This window comes from Pogoniulus pusillus, unplaced genomic scaffold (assembly GCF_015220805.1).
Source record: "Pogoniulus pusillus isolate bPogPus1 unplaced genomic scaffold, bPogPus1.pri scaffold_178_arrow_ctg1, whole genome shotgun sequence".
In the NCBI taxonomy this organism is placed as follows: Eukaryota; Metazoa; Chordata; class Aves; order Piciformes; family Lybiidae; genus Pogoniulus; species Pogoniulus pusillus.
In genome coordinates this window covers 1-19372 of record NW_026974610.1, presented here as the reverse complement: position 1 = coordinate 19372, position 19372 = coordinate 1, and the positions used below count along the sequence as shown (strand labels likewise).

The 19372-nt window shown below is 67.8% G+C and overlaps 1 protein-coding gene across 1 annotated transcript in view; it reads left to right on the top strand.

Annotated features, from left to right (window-relative positions):
• The window catches only part of LOC135173984 (myosin-binding protein C, fast-type-like), a gene marked incomplete at both ends in the record, with an annotated part of 45242 nt that extends 28556 nt beyond the window's left edge, over positions 1–16686 (top strand). The window contains 7 exons of the mRNA XM_064141215.1: positions 506–694; positions 4060–4194; positions 5712–5879; positions 7187–7275; positions 8139–8334; positions 12849–12988; positions 16527–16686. Coding sequence (XP_063997285.1) covers positions 506–694; positions 4060–4194; positions 5712–5879; positions 7187–7275; positions 8139–8334; positions 12849–12988; positions 16527–16686 — 1077 coding nt within the window. The remainder of the gene's footprint in view (positions 1–505; positions 695–4059; positions 4195–5711; positions 5880–7186; positions 7276–8138; positions 8335–12848; positions 12989–16526) is intronic.
• Between the last annotated feature and the right edge of the window lie 2686 nt (positions 16687–19372).

Here is a 19372-nt window from a genome sequence, read left to right as displayed (position 1 = left end):
ACCCACTCCCGTGCCCACCCCCGTGCCCGTGCCCGCAGGGTCCCTGCTGGAGCGCAGGAAGCAGGGCTCGGGGCGCTGGGTGGAGCTCAACTTCGAGGCACTTCTGTGCACCCTGTGCCCCTTTCTGTGCCCTCTGTGCCCTCTCTGCTCCCTATACCCATGCCCGTGCCCACCCCCGTGCCCGTGCCCGCAGGGTCCCTGCTGCAGCGGCAGGATCAGAGCTGCCTGCGCTGGGTGGAGTTCAACTTTGAGGCACTTCTGTGCCCTCTGTGCCCTCTCTGCTCCCTCTGCTGCCTCTGCTGCCTTTGCCCCTGTACCCCCCGTGCCCCCTGTGCCCACGCCCGTGCCCGTGCCCGCAGGGTACCTGCTGGAGCGCAAGAAGCAGGGCTCGGGGCGCTGGATGAAGCTGAACTTCGAGGCGCTTCTGTGCCCTCTGTGCCCTCTCTGCTCCCTCTACCCGTGCCCATACCCACTCCCGTGCCCACGCCGGTGCCCATGCCCGCAGGGTACCTGCTGGAGCGCAAGAAGCAGGGCTCGGGGCGCTGGATGAAGCTGAACTTCGAGGCGCTGGCGGCGCTGCGCTTCGAGGCTCGCAGGATGATCGAGGGAGTCCTCTACGAGCTCAGAGTCTTCGCCCAAAATGCCATCGGCGTCTCCCAGCCCAGCCTCAACTCCCAGCCCTTCATGCCCATCGGTGCCCGCTGCTGGGGGGGGCGGGCAGGGGCACTGGGAGGGCACTGGGAGGGAGTGGGAGGGGTTGGGAGAGGTTGGAGGGGAACTGGGAGGGACTGGGAGGGCACTGGGAGGGGATGGGAGAAGCTGGGAGGGGCTGGGAGGCAATAGGAGGGGCTGGAAGGGCACTGGGAGGGCACTGGGAGGGGATGGGAGGGGCTGGGAGGGGATGGGAGGGGATGGGAGGGGATGGGAGGGGATGGGAGGGGATGGGAGGGGATGGGAGAGGTTGGAAGGGCACTAGGAGGGGATGGGAGGGAGTGGGAGGGGATGGAAGGAGATGGGAGGGGACTGGGAGGGGATGGGAGAGGATGGGAGAGGATGGGAGGGAGTGGGAGGGTCTGGGATGGACTGGGAGGGGTTGGAAGGGCACTAGGAGGGGATGGGAGGGAGTGGGAGGAGATGGGAGGGAGTGGGAGGGGATGGGAGGGGATGGGAGAGGATGGGAGGGGATGGGAGGGGACTGGGAGGGGATGGGAGGGAGTGGGAGGGGATGGGAGGGAGTGGGAGGGGATGGGAGGGGGTGGGAGGGAGTGGGAGGGGATGGGAGGGGATGGGAGGGGATGGGAGAGGATGGGAGGGGATGGGAGGGGATGGGAGGGGATGGGAGAGGATGGGAGGGGATGGGAGGGGATGGGAGGGGATGGGAGGGGATGGGAGGGGATGGGAGGGGATGGGAGAGGTTGGAAGGGCACTGGGAGGGGATGGGAGGAGCTGGGAGGGGATGGGAGGGGATGGGAGGGGATGGGAGGGGATGGGAGGGGTTGGAAGGGCACTAGGAGGGGATGGGAGGGAGTGGGAGGGGATGGGAGGGGATGGGAGAGGTTGGAAGGGCACTACGAGGGGATGGGAGGGAGTGGGAGGGGATGGGAGGAGATGGGAGGGGACTGGGAGGGGATGGGATAGGATGGGAGAGGATGGGAGGGGATGGGAGAGGATGGGAGAGGATGGGAGGGAGTGGGAGGGGATGGGAGAGGATGGGAGGGGATGGGAGAGGATGGGAGGGGATGGGAGGGGATGGGAGGGGATGGGAGAGGATGGGAGGGGATGGGAGGGGACTGGGAGGGGATGGGAGGGAGTGGGAGGGGATGGGAGGGAGTGGGAGGGGATGGGAGGGGGTGGGAGGGAGTGGGAGGGGATGGGAGGGGATGGGAGGGGATGGGAGGGGATGGGAGGGGATGGGAGAGGATGGGAGGGGATGGGAGGGGATGGGAGGGGATGGGAGGGGATGGGAGGGGATGGGAGGGGATGGGAGAGGATGGGAGGGGATGGGAGGGGATGGGAGGGGATGGGAGGGGATGGGAGAGGTTGGAAGGGCACTGGGAGGGGATGGGAGGAGCTGGGAGGGGATGGGAGGGGATGGGAGGGGATGGGAGGGGATGGGAGGGGATGGGAGGGGATGGGAGGGGTTGGAAGGGCACTAGGAGGGGATGGGAGGGAGTGGGAGGGGATGGGAGGGGATGGGAGAGGTTGGAAGGGCACTACGAGGGGATGGGAGGGAGTGGGAGGGGATGGGAGGAGATGGGAGGGGACTGGGAGGGGATGGGATAGGATGGGAGAGGATGGGAGGGAGTGGGAGGGTCTGGGATGGACTGGGAGGGGTTGGAAGGGCACTAGGAGGGGATGGGAGGGAGTGGGAGGGGATGGGAGGGGATGGGAGGGGATGGGAGGAGATGGGAGGGGATGGGAGGGGATGGGAGGGGATGGGAGGGGGTGGGAGGGGATGGGAGGGGATGGGAGGGGATGGGAGGAGATGGGAGGGGATGGGAGGGGATGGGAGGGGATGGGAGGGGGTGGGAGGGGATGGGAGGGGATGGGAGGGGATGGGAGGGAGTGGGAGGGGATGGGAGGGGGTGGGAGGGGATGGGAGGGGATGGGAGGGGATGGGAGGGGATGGGAGAGGATGGGAGGGGATGGGAGGGGATGGGAGAGGATGGGAGAGGATGGGAGAGGATGGGAGGGGATGGGAGAGGATGGGAGGGGATGGGAGGGGATGGGAGAGGATGGGAGGGGATGGGAGAGGATGGGAGGGAGTGGGAGGGGATGGGAGAGGATGGGAGAGGATGGGAGGGGATGGGAGAGGATGGGAGGGGATGGGAGGGGATGGGAGAGGATGGGAGGGGATGGGAGAGGATGGGAGGGAGTGGGAGGGGATGGGAGAGGATGGGAGAGGATGGGAGGGGATGGGAGAGGATGGGAGGGGATGGGAGGGGATGGGAGAGGATGGGAGGGGATGGGAGGGGATGGGAGGGGATGGGAGGGGATGGGAGAGGATGGGAGAGGATGGGAGGGGATGGGAGGGGATGGGAGGGGATGGGAGGGGATGGGAGGGGATGGGAGAGGATGGGAGGGGATGGGAGAGGATGGGAGGGAGTGGGAGGGGATGGGAGGGGATGGGAGAGGATGGGAGGGGATGGGAGGGACTGGGAGGGGATGGGAGGGGATGGGAGGGGATGGGAGGGGATGGGAGGGGATGGGAGGGGATGGGAGGGGATGGGAGGGGATGGGAGGAGATGGGAGGGGATGGGAGGGGATGGGAGGGGATGGGAGAGGCACTGGGAGGAGCTGGGAGGGCACTGGGATGGACTGGAAGGGGATGGGAGAGGATGGGAGGGGATGGGAGGGGAACTGGGAGGGCACTGGGAGGGGCACTGGGAGGGCACTGGGAGGGCGCTGGGAGGGCACTGGGAGGGGCACTGGGAGGGGACTGGGAGGGCACTGGGAGGGGCACTGGGAGGGGACTGGGAGGGGCACTGGGAGGGGCACTGGGTGGGGCACTGGGAGGGGACTGGGAGGGGCACAGGGAGGGGCACTCGGAGGGGCACTGGGAGGGCACTGGAAGGGGACTGGGAGGGGACTGGGTGGGGACTGGGAGGGGCACTGGGAGGGGACTGGGAGGGGACTGGGGGGGGACTGGGTGGGGACTGGGAGGGCACTGGGAGGGGACTGGGAGGGGACTGTGGGGGGTCTAAAAGGGTCTGGGGGGGTCCCGAGTGGGTCTGGGGGGGTCTGGGAGGGGTCTAAAAGGGTCTGGGGGGGTCCTGAGTGGGTCTGGGAGGTCTTGAGTGGATCTGGGGGGGTCTAAAAGGGTCTGGGGGGGTCCCGAATGGGTCTGGGGGGGTCCTGAGTGGGTCTGGGGGGGTCCCGAGTGGGTCTGGGGAGGTCCTGAGTGGGTCTGGAGAGGTCCTGAGTGGGTCGGGGGTGCCCGAGGGAGGTCCGGGGGGGGGGTCCCGAGTGGCTCCCGAGTGGGTGGTCCCCAGGGGGCAGGGTTTTGGGTGGGTGGGTGGGGGTGCTGTGTCTCTGACGTCACTTTTGCCCCCCCCCCAGCCCCCACGAGCGAGCCCACGCACCTGGTGCTGGATGACGTCACCGACACCACGGCCACGCTCAAGTGGCGCCCCCCCGAGCGCGTGGGGGCTGGGGGCATCGACGGCTACCTGGTGGAGTACTGCAAGGAGGGAGGTGCGTGGGGGGGGGGGTCACGCGTGGGGGGGGGGCTGGGAGCTGGGGGAGGGGCGTGGCCGTGTGTGTGGGGGGGGGGGTGAGGGTGGAGGTTTGTCTGTGTGTTTGGGGGGGGTTCGTGAGTGGGGGGGGTCGTGCGTGGGGGGGGGGCTCGGGGGAGGTGTGTGAGTGTCCGTGCGTGGGGGGGGGTTCTTGCGTGGGGGGAGGGTGAGGGGGCGTGTCCGTGCGTGGGCGGGGGTCGTGCGGGGGGGGGTGGGGGCTGAGAGGGGGGAGGGTGTCCCCGTGCGTGGGGGGGGGGCTTACAAGGGGGGGTGTGTGTCCGTGCGTGGGGGGGGGGATCCGTGCGTGGGGGGGCTGTGAGGGGGGGTGTGAGGGAGGGAGTCTGTGCGTGGCGGTGGTTTCATGCTTGGGGGTGGGTTCATGCGTGGGGGGGGGGGTCCGTGTGTTGGGGGTCCATGCGTGGGGGGGTTCGTACGTGGGGGGGGGGGGGGCTGAGGGGGCGTGTCCATGCGTGGGGAGGTCGTGCGTGGGGGGGCTGTGAGGGGGGGTTGTGTGTCCGTACGTGGGGGGATTCGTGCGTGGGGGGGGTGCTGAGGGGGCGTGTCCGTGCGTGGGGGGGTCGTGCGTGTGGGGGGTCGTGAGTGGGGGGTCTGTGAGGGGGGGGGTGTGTGTTCGTGTGTGGGGGGGCTTCATGCGTGGGGGGGGGGGGGGGCTTAGAGTGGTCCTGACACTTCGTGGGGGGGTCCCTAACTCTTGGGGGGGGGTCCTCAAATTTAGATGGAGTGGCCTCAAATTTGGGGGGGGGGGTCCTTAAATGAGGGGGGGGGTCGGAGCCTTGGGTGGGGGTCGTGGATCCATTGGGGTGGGGAGGGGTCGCGGGTGGGGGAGGGGGCAGGGTCGTAGTGGGGAGGGGAGGAAGGGGAAAAGAGAGACCCCCCCCCGGGGGGGGTTGTGAGGGGGAGACTGTGAGGGAGGGGGGTCCGTGCGTGGGGGGGGTTGGTGCGTGGGGGGAGGGTCGTGCGGGGGGGGGTTGTGGGGGGGGGTCAGTGAGGGAGGGGGTCCGTGCGTGGGGGGGTTTGGTGCGTGGGGGGCGGGTCGTGCGGGGGGGGGGTTCATGCGTGGGGGGACTGAGCGGGGGGGGTTTCGTGCGTGGGGGGGTTCGTGCGTGGGGGGCTGGGGGGTGTGTGTGTCCGTGCGGAGGGGGGGACTGTGAGGGAGGGGTCCGTGCGTGGGGGGGGTGCTGAGGGTGGAGGTTCGTGCGTGGGGGGGGGGGGGGTTCGTGTGTGTGTGTGGTCTGTGCGTGGGGGGTTTCGTGCGTGGGGGTGGGGGTCGTGCGTGGGGGGCTTGGGGGGGGGGGGTGTGTGTCCGTGGGGGGGGGGCTGTGAGGGGGGGGCTGTGGGGGGGATGTTCGTGCGTGGGGGGTCTGTGAGGGTGGAGGTTCGTGGGGGGGGGGTGGGGGAGGGGCAGGTTCGTGTCCCTCCAACCCTCTCCCCGCCCCCCCCCCCCCCCCCCCGCAGAGGACACCTGGACCCCCGCCCACGAGGGGCTGGTGGAGCGCTGCGGCGTGACCGTGCGTGGGCTGCCCACGGGCGAGAGGCTCCTGTTCAGGGTGCGGGCAGTGAACATCGCCGGCAAGAGCCCCCCCGCGGCGCTGCCGCAGCCTGTGACCATCCGAGAGATCGTGGGTGGGTGCGGGGGGGGCTGGGGGGGGATTGGGGGTGGGGAGGGGGTCCTAGGGGGGGCTGGAGGGGTCCGGAGGGGTTTTGGGGGGGTCTGAAGGGGGCTTAGGGGGGGCTGGAGGAGGTGGGGAGGGGTTGGGGGGGTCTGGAGGGGGTTTGGGGGGGTCTGGAAGGGGTCGGGAGGGCTTGGGGGGGGGTCTGAAGGGATTGGGGAGGGCTTAGGGGGGGTCTGGAGGGGGTTTGGGGGGGGTCTGGAGGGGGGTGGGGGGGCTGAAGGGGGTGGGGAGGTCTTGGGGGGGTCTGAAGGGGGCTTGGGGGGGTCTGGAGGGGTTGGGGAGGGCTTAGGAGGGGTCTGGAGGGGGTTTGGGGGGGGTCTGAAGAGGGTGGGGAGGGCTTGGGGGGGGTCTGGAGGGGGTTTGGGGGGTCTGGAGGGGGTCGTGAGGGGTCTGGGTGGGGGCTTGGGGGGGCTAAAGGGGGCTTAGGGGGGTCAGGAGGGGGTTTGGGGGAGCTGGAGGGGGTGGGGAGGGGGTTTGGGGGGGCTGAAGGGGGTCTGGGGGGGGCTGAAGGGGGTCGGGAGAGGTCTGGGGGGGTCTATGGGTCTGGGGGGGTCAGGAGGGGTCTATGGGTCTGGGGGGGCTCAGGGGGGTCAGGAGGGGTCTATGGGTCTGGGGGGGGTCAGGGGGTCAGGGGGGGTCTATGGGGTCTGAGGGGGGCTCAGGGGGGGTCAGGAGGGGTCTATGAGTCTGGGGGGGCCCAGCAGGGCTCAGGGGGGGTCTATGGGTCTGGGGGGGCTCAGGGCGGTCAGGAGGGGTCTATGGGTCTGGGGGGGCTCAGGGGGGGTCTATGGGTCTGGGGGGGCTCAGGAGGGGTCTATGGGTCTGGGGGGGCTCAGGGGGGGTCAGGGGGGGTCTATGGGGTCTGAGGGGGCTCAGGGGGGGTCAGGGGGGTCTATGGGGTCAGGGGGGCTCAGGGGGGGTCTCTGGTGTCTGGGGGGGTCAGGAGGGGTCTCTGGGTCTGGGGGGGTCAGGGGGGGTCTCTGTTTCTGGGGGGGTCAGGAGGGGTCTATAGGGTCTGGGGGGGCTCAGGAGGGGTCTATGGGGTCAGGGGGGCTCAGGGGGGGTCTCTGGGTCTGGGGGGGTCTCTGGGTCTCTGGGTCTGGGGGGGTCAGGGGGGGTCTATGGGTCAGGGGGGGTCAGGAGGGGGTCTGTACGTTCTGGGGGGGTCAGGAGGGGTCTGTACGTTCTGGGGTGGGTCAGGGGGGGTCCGATGTGAGGAGGGGGTCTGAGGGGGGTCCCTGCCCCCCCCCCCCGCAGAGCGCCCCCGGATCCGCCTGCCCAGGCAGCTGCGGCAGAGCTACGTGCGGAGGGTGGGGGAGCAGGTGAACCTCGTGATCCCCTTCCAGGTGTGTGGGGGGGGCCGGGGGGGTCCGGGGGGGGTCCGGGGGGGGTCCGGGGGGGGTGCTGGGCGGGGCAGGTGAACCTCGTGATCCCCTTCCAGGTGTGGGGGGGGGGCTGGAGGGTCTGGGGGGGGTCTAGGGGGAGCAGGTGAACCTCGTGATCCCCTTCCAGGTGCGGGGGGGGGTCCGGGGGGGGTCTAGGGGGGTTCTCGGGGGGGGTCTGGGGGGGGCAGGTGAACCTCGTGATCCCCTTCCAGGTGTGTGGGGGGGGGTCCGAGGGGGTCCGGGGGGGGCTGGGAGGGTCCGGGCGGGGTCTAGGGGGGGCCTAGGGGGGGTCTCGGGGGGGTCTCGGGGGGGTCTGGGGGCACTGATGGTGTCTGGGGGGGGGCGGGAGTGGCGGGGGGGGACAGGTGAACCTCGTGATCCCCTTCCAGGTGCGGGGGGGGGCACCGAGGGGGTCAGGGTGGGGCTGGGAGGGGTCAGAGAGGCTTTGGGGGGGGGTCCTGGGGGGGGTGGGATGGTCTCAGCCCCATGGAGGTATGGGGTCTAGGGGGGGGGTCTGGGGGCGCTTATGATGTCTAGGGGGGGTCTGGGGGGGCACTTATGGTGTCCAAGGGGGGGTCTGGGGGGCACTGATGGTGTCTGGGGGGGGGTCTGGGGGGCACTTATGGTGTCTGGGGGGCACTGATGGTGTCCAAGGGGGGGGTCTGGGGGGCACTTATGGTGTCCAAGGGGGGTCTGGGGGCACTTATGGTGCCTAAGGGGGGGTCTGGGGGGCACTTCTGATGTCCGGGGGGGGGCGTCTGGTGCTGCCCCCCAGCGCCATGGGGCAGTCCCACACCTCCCCTCCCCCCCCCCCCCCCCGCCAGGGCAAGCCCCGCCCGGTGGTGACCTGGAGCAAGGAGGGCTCGGAGCAGCTGGGCCCAGATGTGCAGTTCAGGAACTCGGCCTCGGACTCAGTGTTCTTCATCCGCGCGGCCGCCAGGGCCCACTCCGGAACCTTCCGCATGAGGCTGCAGGTGGAGAACCTCAGCGACGAGGCCGAGCTCAAGCTGCGAGTCGTGGGTGAGCCCTGGGGGGTGGGGCTGAGAGAGGAGACAGAGATGCAGTTCCGCCAGCGGCCGCGGGGGGGAGCGGGAGGGAGAGGAGGCCAAGCTGCAGTTCCGCCAGTGGCCGCTGGGGGGAGCTGGAGGGAGAGGAGGCCAAGCTGCAGTTCCGTCAGTGGCCGCTGGGGGGCGATAGGGAGGGAGACTGAGTGAGGGGAACAAGCTGCAGTTCCATCAGTGACCGCTGGGGGGAGCAGGAGGGAGAAGAGGTCAAGCTGCAGTTTCACCAGTGGCCGCTGGGGGCCGATAGGGAGGGAGACTGAGTGAGGAGGTCAAGCTGCAGTTCTGCCAGTGGCCGCTGGGGGGAGCTGGAGGGAGAGGAGGTCAAGCTGCAGTTCAGCGAGTGACCGCTGGGGGGCGATAGGGAGGGAGAATGAGTGAGGGTAACAAGCTGCAGTTCCGTAAGTGGCCGCTGGGGGGCGATAGGGAGGGAGAATGAGTGAGGGGAAAAAGCTGCAGTTCCGCCAGTGACCGCCGGGGGGCGACAGAGAGTGGACTCTGAGCGAAGAGGCTCAGCTGCAGTACCGACAGTGAGCTCTGGGGGGCGCTAGGGAGTGACGAGAAGGAGCTGGAGGGAGACTGAGCACAGAGGCCAAGCTGCAGTTCCATCAGTGACCGCTGGGGGCGATAGGGAGGGAGACTGAGTGAGGGGAACAAGTTGCAGTTCGATCAGTGACCGCTGGGGGCGATAGGGAGGGAGAGTGAGCACAGAGGCCAAGCTGCAGTTCCATCTGTGGCCGCTGGGGGGCGATAGGGAGGGAGACTGAGTGAGGAGGTTAAGCTGCAGTTCCATCAGTGACCACTGGGGGGAGCTGGAGGGAGACTGAGCAGAGGCCAAGCTGCAGTTCCATCAGTGACCGCCGGGGGCGATAGGGAGGGAGACTGAGCAGAGGCCAAGCTGCAGTTCCTCCAGTGACCGCTGGGGGGCGACAGGGAGGGAGAAGGAGTGAGGAGGTAAAGCTGCAGTTCTGGCAGTGACCGCTGGGGGGAGTGGGAGGGAGAGGAGGTCAAGCTGCAGTTCCGTCAGTGGCCGCTGGGGGGCGATAGGGAGGGGACCCCGAGCGAAGAGGCTCAGCTGCAGTTCCGACAGTGAGCTCTGGGGGGCGCTGCGGAGTGATGAGAGGGAGCTGGAGGGAGCCTGAGCACAGAGGCCAAGCTGCAGTTCCATCAGTGGCCGCTGGGGGGCGATAGAGAGGGAGGCTGAGTGAGGAGGTTAAGCTGCGGTTCCGTCAGTGACCGCTGGGGGGCGATAGGGAGGGAGGCTGAGTGAGGAGGTTAAGCTGCAGTTCCCTCAGTGACCGCTGGGGGGAGCTGGAGGGAGTGGGAGAGGCTGAGGCTGAGCTGCAGCTCCCTCCGTGGGCAGCAGGAGGCGCTGGTGGGCGCTGGGCAGGGGCTGGCAGGGAGCAGCCGCGGGTGGGCAGCAGGGGGTGCTGTGGGTGGGCAGCAGAGGGTGCTGCGGGTGGGCAGCAGGGGGTGCTGTGGGTGGGCAGCAGAGGGTGCTGCGGGTGGGCAGCAGGGGGCACTGTGGGTGGGCAGCAGGGGGCATTGCGGGTGGGCAGCAGGGGGCGCTGTAGGTGGGCAGCTGGGGGCAATGTGGGTGGGCAGCAGGGGGCAATGCGGGTGGGCAGCAGGGGGCATTGCGGGTGGGCAGCAGGGGGCCCTGTAGGTGGGCAGCAGGGGGCACTGTGGGTGGGCAGCTGGGGGCAATGTGGGTGGGCAGCAGGGGGCACTGTGGGTGGGCAGCTGGGGGCAATGTGGGTGGGCAGCAGGGGGCGCTGTAGGTGGGCAGCAGGGGGCACTGTGGGTGGGCAGCAGGGGGCGCTGTAGGTGGGCAGCAGGGGGCATTGCGGGTGGGCAGCAGGGGGCGCTGTAGGTGGGCAGCAGGGGGCACTGTGGGTGGGCAGCAGGGGGCGCTGTAGGTGGGCAGCAGGGGGCGCTGTGGGTGGGCAGCAGGGGGCGCTGTAGGTGGGCAGCAGGGGGCAATGAGGGTGGGCAGCTGGGGGCAATGTGGGTGGGCAGCTGGGGGCACTGTGGGTGGGCAGCTGGGGGCAATGTGGGTGGGCAGCAGGGGGCACTGTGGGTGGGCAGCTGGGGGCAATGTGGGTGGGCTGGGGGCAATGTGGGTGGGCAGCAGGGGGCGCTGTAGGTGGGCAGCAGGGGGCATTGCGGGTGGGCAGCAGGGGGCACTGTGGGTGGGCAGCAGGGGGCGCTGTAGGTGGGCAGCAAGGGGCATTGCGGGTGGGCAGCAGGGGGCGCTGTGGGTGGGCAGCAAGGGGCAATGAGGGTGGGCAGCAGGGGGCACTGTGGGTGGGCAGCAAGGGGCAATGAGGGTGGGCAGCAGGGGGCACTGTGGGTGGGCAGCAAGGGGCAATGAGGGTGGGCAGCAGGGGGTACTGCGGGTGGGCACCAGGGGGCACTGCAGGGTCACAGTGGAGCACACAGGGAGGGGGAGTTGGGCTCAGGGCAGCTGATGGCAGCCACAGGAGCACTGCCGCTGGGCACCCGCGGGCGTAGAGGGCACAGGGCACCAGTGGGCACAGGGGACACAGGGCACCAGCAGGCACAGGGGGCACAGCAGGCACAGGGGGCACAGGGCACCAGCGGGCACAGGGACACAGTGGGCACAGGAGGCACAGGGCACCAGCAGGCACTGGAGGCACAGGGCACCATTGGGCACAGGGGGCACAGGGGACCAGCAGGCACAGGGGTACAGGGCACCAGTGGGCATAGGGTACCAGTGGGCACAGGGCACAAGTGGGCACAGGGACACAGGGCACCAGCGGGCACAGGGGGCACAGGGTACCAGCGGGCACAGGGGGCACAGGGTACCAGCAGGCATAGGGGGCACAGGGCACCAGCGGGCACAGGGGGCACAGGGTACCAGCGGGCACAGGGTACCAGTGGGCACAGGGGACCAGCAGGCACAGAGGGCACTGGGGACCAGCAGGTATAGGGGGCACAGGGCACCAGTGGGCACAGGGTACCAGCAGGCATAGGGGGCACAGGGCACCAGCGGGCACAGGGGGCACAGGATACCAGCGGGCACAGGGTACCAGCAGGCATAGGGGGCACAGGGGACCAGCAGGCACAGGGGGCACAGAGGGCACAGCGGGCACAGGGGGCACAGGGCACCCAGTACTGGTCCATGCTGCTCTGTACTGGTCTGCACTGGTCCATTTGGTCCTTATGGGTCTGTACTGGTCCATACTGGTCCACACTGGTCTGTACTTGTCTGTACTGGTCCGTGCTGGTCTGCGCTGGTCCATGCTGGCCCATACTGGTCTGTGCTGGTCCGTACCGGTCTGTACTGGTCCGTGCTGGTCTGCGCTGGTCCATGCTGGTCTGCACTGGTCCATGCTGGCCCATACTGGTCTGTGCTGGTCCGTACCGGTCTGTACTGGTCCGTGCTGGTCTGTACTGGTCCATGCTGGCCCATACTGGTCTGTGCTGGTCCGTACCAGTCTGTACTGGTCCATGCTGGTCTGTACTGGCCCTTACCGGCCCATACCAGTCTGTACTGGTCCATGCTGGTCTGTACTGGTCTGTACTGGTCTGTACTGGTCCCTGTTGGTCCATACTGGTCTGTGCTGGTCCGTACCAGTCTGTACTGGTCCGTGCTGGTCTGTACTGGTCCATACTGGTCTGTGCTGGTCCATACTGGTCTGTACTGGTCCATACTGGTCTGTACTGGTCCATACTGGTCCATATTGGCCTATGCTGGTCCGTACCAGTCTGTACTGGTCCGTGCTGGTCTGTACTGGTCCATGCTGGTCTGTACTGGCCCTTACCGGCCCATACCGGTCCCTACTGGTCCGTACTGGTCCCTACTGGTCTGGACTGGTCCGTACTGGTCTGTGCTGGTCCGTACCAGTCTGTACTGTTCCGTGCTGGTCCATACTGGTCCGTACTGGTCTATACTGGTCCATACTGGTCCGTACTGGTTCCTACTGATCCATACTGGTCCATGCTGGTCTGTACCGGCCCGTACCGGCCCGTACCGGTCCGTACTGGTCCCTACTGGTCCGTGCTGGTCCATACGGGTCCGTACTGGTCCTTACTGGTCCCTACTGGTCCATACTGGTCCCTACTGGTCCATACTGGTCCGTACTGGTCCGTACTGGTCAGTGCTGGTCTGTGCTGCACTGTACTGGTCTGTACTGACCCATGCTGGTCTGTACCGGCCTGTACCGGTCCGTGCTGATCTGTACCAGTCTGTGCTGGTCTCTACCGGTCCGTACTGGTCCGTACTGGTCCGTGCTGGTCTGTGCTGCACTGTACTGGTCCATGCTGGTCCGTACTGGTCCATACTGGTCCATACTGGTCCATACTGGTCTGTACTGGTCCGTACTGGTCCGTACCAGTCCATACTGGTCCGTACTGGTCTGTGTTGCACTGTACTGGCCCGTACTGGTCTGTACTGGTCCGTACCGGTCGGTACCGGTGGGAGCTGGCGCTGACTGGGGCGGGTTGCAGAGCGGCCTGGGCCGCCGCGGGCGGTGCAGGTGAAGGAGGTTTGGGGCTTCAATGCGCTGCTGGAGTGGGAGCCGCCCGCGGACGACGGCAACGCCGAGGTGACAGGGTACAGCGTGGAGAAGGCTGACACCAGGAGCATGGTGAGGGAGCCCCCCCCCACGAGTGACCCTCCACGGACCCCCCACTGACCCATGAGTGACCCACGAGTGACCCACGGGGCACCCCCCACTGACCCCCCACGGACCCACGAGTGAACCCCCACAGACCCAAGAGTGACCCATGGGGCATCCCCCAACTGACCTCCCACTGACCCCCCACTGACCCCCCACTGACCCATGAGTGACCACCAAGTGACCCCCACTGACCCCTGAGTGACCCCCACTGACCCCCCACGGGCCCACGAGTGACCCATGGGGCATCCCCCTACTGACCTCCCACTGACCTCCCACTGACCCCCCACTGACCCCCCACTGACCCCCCACTGACCTCCCACTGAACCACGAGTGACCCCCCACGGACCCCCCACGGACCCACAAGTGACTCCCCAGTGACCTCTGAGTGACCCACAAGTGACCCCCCATGGACCCCCCACTGACCCACGAGTGAATCCTGATTGACTCCTGAGTGACCCCCCAGTGACCCCTGAGTGACCCACGAGTGACCCCCAATGACCCATGAGTGACCCCCCACAGACCCACGAGTGACCGACGTGGCACCCCCCACTGAACCCCCTCTGACTCCCCACTGACCCCTCACTGACCCACGAGTGACCCCTGAGTGACCCATGAGTGCCCCCCCACGGACCCTCCACGGACCCACGAGTGACCCCCCTCTGACCCCCCCCATGGACCCCCACTGACCCACGAGTGACCTACGGGGCACCCCCCACTGACCCCCCACTGACCCATGAGTGACCACCAAGTGACCCCCCACTGACCCCCCACGGACCCACGAGTGACCCACGAGTGACCCCCCCACTGACCCCCCCACTGACACCCCCACTGACACCCCACTGACCCCCCACTGACCCCCCACAGACCCATGAGTGACCACCAAGTGACCCCCCACTGACCCCCCACGGACCCACGAGTGACCCACGAGTGACCCCCCCACTGACACCCCCACTGACACCCCACTGACCCACGAGTGACCCCCCCACTGACCCCCCACTGACCCCCCACTGACCCAAGAGTGACCCACGAGTGACCCCACTGATCCCCCCACTGACCCCCCACTGACCCCCCAGTGACCCCCCACGGACCCACGAGTGACCCCCCCTGAGTGACCCCTGAGTGACCCCCAATGATCCCGGAGTGACCCAAAAGTGACCCCCAGGTGCCCCCAGGACCCCACAACTGCCCCCAGGTCCCCCCTAACTGCCCCCAGGACCCCCACAACTGCCTCTAGGACCCCAATAACTGCCCCTAGCACCCCCATAAGTGCCCCCAGGACCCCCATAACTGCCCCCCCCGCCCATCTGTGCCCCCCCAGGAGTGGTTCCGGGTGCTGGAGCACACCAGGCTGCCCCATAACTGCCCCTGGGACCTCAATAACTGCCCCCAGGACCCCCACAACTGCCCCTGGGACCCCAATAACTGCCCCCAGGACCCCCACAACTGCCCCTAGGACCCCAATAACTGCCCCCAGGACCCCCACAACTGCCCCTAGGACCCCAATAACTGCCCCTAGAACCCCCATAACTGCCCCCAGGACCCCCATAACTGCCCCCAGGACCCCAATAACTGCCCCCAGGACCCCCATAACTGCCCCCAGGACCCAAATAACTGCCCCCATGACCCTATAACTGCCCCCAGGACCCCCATAACTGCCCCTAGGGCCCCAATAACTGCCCATGGGACCCCTATAACTGCCCCCAGGACCCCATAACTGCCCCTAGGACCCCCATAACTGCCCCCCCAGCCCGTTTGTGCCTCCCCAGGAGTGGTTCCAGGTGCTGGAGCACACCAGGCTGCCCCATAACTGCCCCCAGGACCCCATAACTGCCCCCAGGACCCCCATAACAGCCTCTAGGACCCCCATAACTGCCCCCAGGACCCCCATAACTGCCCCCAGGACCCCATAACTGCCCCCAGGACCCCCATAACTGCCCCTAGGACACAAATAACTGCCCCTAGGACGCCCTTAACTGCCCCCAGCACCCCCATAAGTGCCCCTAGCACCCCCATAAGTGCCCCCCCCGCCCGTTTGTGCCCCCCTAGGAGTGGTTCTGGGTGCTGGAGCACACCAGGCTGCCCCATAACAGCCCCTGGGACCCCCATATGTGCCCCTAGGACCCCCTTAACTGCCCCAGGACCCCCACAACTGCCCCTGGGACCCCCATAACTGCCCCCAGGACCCCCATAACTGCCCCTAGGACCCCAATAACTGCCCCCAGGGCCCCTATAACTGCCCCCAGGACCCCAATAACTGCCCCTAGGACCCCATATCTGCCCCCAGGACCCCCATAATAGCCTCTAGGACCCCAATAACTGCCCCTAGGACCCCCATAAGTGCCCCCCCCCGGCCGTTTGTGCCCCCCCAGGAGTGGTTCCGGGTGCTGGAGCACACCAGGCTGCCCCATAACTGCCCCCAGGACCCCAATAACTGCCCCCAGGACCCCCATAACTGCCCCTAGGACCCCCCATAACTGCCCCAGGACCCCCATAACTGCCCCTAGCACCCCAATAACTGTCCCCAGAACCCCCACAACTTCCCCCATGACCCCATAACTGCCCATGGGACCCCCATAACTGCCCCCAGGACCCCCATAACTGCCCCCAGGACCCCAATAACTGCCCCCAGGACCCCCAAAACTGCCCCCAGGTCCCCCACAACTGCCCCTAGGACCCCAATAACTGCCCCCAGGACCCCCATAATTGCCCCTAGGACCCCCATAACAGCCTCTAGCACCCCAATAACTGCCCCTGAGACCCCATAACTGCCCCCAGGACCCCCATAACTGCCCCCAGGACCCCCACAACTGCTCCCAGGACCCCCATAACTGCCCCTAGGACCCCCACAACTGCCCCCAGGACCCCAATAACTGCCCCCAGGACCCCATAACTACCCCCAGGACCCCCATAACTGCCCCCCCCGGCAGTTTGTGCCCCCCCAGGAGTGGTTCCTGATGCTGGAGCACACCAGGCTGCCCCATAACTGCCCCCAGGACCCCCATAACTGCCCCTAGGACCCCCATAAGTGCCCCCCCCCCGCCCATTTTTGCCCCCCCAGGAGTGGTTCCGGGTGCTGGAGCACACCAGGCTGCCCCATAACTGCCCCCAGGACCCCCATAACAGCCTCTAGCACCCCCACAAGTGCCCCCCCAGCCCATTTGTGCCCCCCCAGGAGTGGTTCCGGGTGCTGGAGCACACCAGGCTGCCCCATAACTGCCCCTGAGACCCCAATAACAGTCCCCAGGACCCCCACAACTGCCCCTAGGACCCCCATAACTGCCCCCAGGACCCCCATAACTGCCTCTAGCACCCCCACAAGTGCCCCCCCCAGCCCGTTTGTGCCCCCCCAGGAGTGGTTCCGGGTGCTGGAGCACACCAGGCTGCCCCATAACTGCCCCTGTGACCCCAATAACTGCCCCCAGGACCCCCATAACTGCCCCCAGGACCCCCATAACAGCCTCTAGCACCCCCACAAGTGCCCCCCCAGCCCATTTTGCCCCCCCAGGAGTGGTTCCGGGTGCTGGAGCACACCAGGCTGCCTCGCTGCACAGTCTCTGAGCTGGTGCTGGGCAATGAGTATCTGTTCAGGGTCTTCAGCCACAACATGGTGGGGGCCAGCGAGACCCCAGGGCTCTCCTCCAACACTGCCAAGATCCCCCGGGCAGGTACTGGGGGGGGGCACCCCCGGGGGGGGTCCTAATGGGGAGGGAAGGAGGTGGAGGAGGTGCTAAGGGGGTCTGGGGGGGTCTTTAGGGGGCCCTAAGGGGATCTGGGGGGGTCCTGAGGGGTCTGGGGGGGTCTTTAGGGGGTCCTAAGGGGGTCTGGGGGGGGTCGCGAGGGGGTGTGAGGGGGTTCTGAGGGGTCTGGGGGGGTCCTGGGGGGTCTGGGAAGGTCTTTAGGGGGTCCTAAGGGGGTCTGGGGGGGTCCTAAGGGGGATGGAAGGAGGTGGAGGAGGTGCTAAGGGGGTCTGGGGGGGTCGTGAGGGGTCTAGGGGGGGTCCTGAGTGGCCTGAGGGAGTCTGGGGGTGTCTTAAAGGGGTCTGGGGGGGTCTTTAGGGGGTCCTAATGGGGATGGAAGGAGGTGGAGGAGGTGCTAAGGGGGTCTGAGGGGATCTTAAGGGGGTCCTAAGGGGGTCTGGGGGGGTCCTGAGGGGTCTGGGGGGGTCCTAAGGGGGTCTGAGTGGTGCTGGGATGTCTGGGGGGGGTCTTTAGGGGGTAATAAAGGGGTCTGGGGGTGTCCTAAAGGGGTCTGAGGGGGTCTTTAGGGGGTCCTAAGGGGGTTTGGGGGGGCCCTGAGGGGTCTGGGGGGGTCTTTAGGGGGTCCTAAGGGGGTCTTTAGGGGGTCCTGAGGGGTCTTTGGGGGGATCCTAAAGGGGTCTGGGGGGGTCTTTAGGGGGTCCTAGGGGGGTCTGGGGGGGTCCTGAGTGGTCCTGAGGGGTCTGAGGGGGCCCTGAAGGGGTCTGGGGTGGTCTTTAGGGGGTCCTAAGGGTGTCTGGGGGTGTCCTAAAAGGGGTCGGGGGGGGGGGTCTTTAGGGGGTCCTAAGGGGATATGGGGGGGTCGTGAGGGGTCTGGGGGGGTCTTTAGGGGGTCCTAAGGGGGTCTGGGGGGGTCCTGAGGGGTCTGAGGGGGTCCTGAGGGGGTCTGGGGGGGTCCCGAGGGGTCTGGGGGGGTCTTTAGGGGGTCCTAAGGGGGTCTGGGGGGGTCCTGAGGGGCCTGGGGGAGTCCTAAGGGAGTCTGGGGGGGTCTTAAAGGGGTCTGGGGGGGTCTTTAGGGGGTCTTAATGGGGAGGGAAGGAGGTGGAGGAGGTGCTAAGGGGATCTGGGGGGGGTCCTGAGGGGTCTGGGGGGGTCTTTAGGGGGTTCTAAAGGGGATGGAAGGAGGTGGAGGAGGTGCTAAGGGGATCTGGGGGGGTCCTGAGGGGTCTGGGGGGGTCTTTAGGGGGTTCTAAAGGGGTCTAGGGGGGTCCTAAGGGTGTCTGGGGGGGTCTTTAGGGGGTCCTAAGGGGGTCTGGGGGGGTCCTGAGGGGTCTGGGGGGGTCTTTAGGGGGTCCTAAGGGGGTCTGGGGGGGTCCTGAAGGGGTCTGGGGGGGTCTTTAGGGGGTCCTAAGGGGGTCTGGGAGGGTGTTTAGGGGGTCCTAATGGGGATGGAAGGAGGTGGAGGAGGTGCTAAGGGGGTCTGGGGGGGTCCTGAGGGGGTGTGTGGGGGTCTTTAGGGGGTCCTGAGGGGTCTGGGGGGGTCTTGAAGGGTCCTAGGGGGGTCTTTAGGGGGTCCTAAGGGGGTCTGGGGGGGTCCTGAGGGGTCTGAGGAGGTCCTGAAGGGGTCTGGGGGGGTCTTTAGGGGTCCTAGGGGGGTCCGGGGGAGGTCTCCTCCAACACTGCCAAGATCCCCCGGGCAGGTATTGGGGGGGGGCACCCCCGGGGGGAGGCTCTGCAGGGGGTCCGGGGGGGTCCTAATGGGGTCTGAGGGGGTCCTAAGGGAGTCTGGGGGTGTCCTAAAGGGGTCTGGGAGGGTCTTTAGGGGGTCCGAGGGGGTCTGGGGGGGGGCTTTAGAGGGTCCTAAGGGGGTCGGGGGGGGGGTCCTGAGAGGTCTGGGGGGGTCCTGAGGGGGACTGGGGGCGTCCTAAAGGGGTCTGGGGGGGTCCTAAGGGAGTCTGAGGGGGTCTGGGGGGGTCTCTGGGGTGTCCTAAGGAGGTTTGGGTCGGTCTAGGGGGGGGTCCTGGGGAGGTCTGGGGGCCCTTGTGGGGGGCTCTTTGGGGGGGTTTTGGGGGGGCTCTTTGGGAGTATTCTGAGGAGGCTTTGGGGGGGTCCTGGGGAGGTTTTGAGGGGCTCCGGGGGGGGGGGGGTCTTTGGGGGGGAGTCTTTGGGGGGGGTCCTGAGGAGGTTTTGGGGGCCTCCTGGGGGGGGGTCTTTGGGGGGCTTTTGGGGGGGGCTCTTGGGGGGGGGTCCTGGGGAGATTTGGGGGCTCCTGGGGGGGGTCTTTGGGTGCCTCCTGGGGGGGGCCTTTGGGGGGGGGGATGCCTTTGGGGGCCTCCTGGGGGGGGCCTTTGGGGGGGGTCCTGAGGAAGTTTGGGGGCTCCTGGGAGGGGTCTTTGGGGGTCTCCTGGGGGGGGCCTTTGGGGGTATTCTGAGGAGGCTCTGGGGGGGGCCTTTGGGGGGGGTCTATAGGGGCTCTTGGGGGGGGTCTTTAGGAGCCTCCTGGGGGGGGCTCTTTGGGGGTATTCTGAGGAGGCTTTGGGGGGGGCCTTTGGGGGGGGGGGATGTCTTTGGGGGGGGGGGGGTGGATCCCGGGGAGCCTTTTTTTTTGGGGGGGGGGGGAGGGGTTTGCTAATTGGAGGAGGGGGTTTTGGGGGGG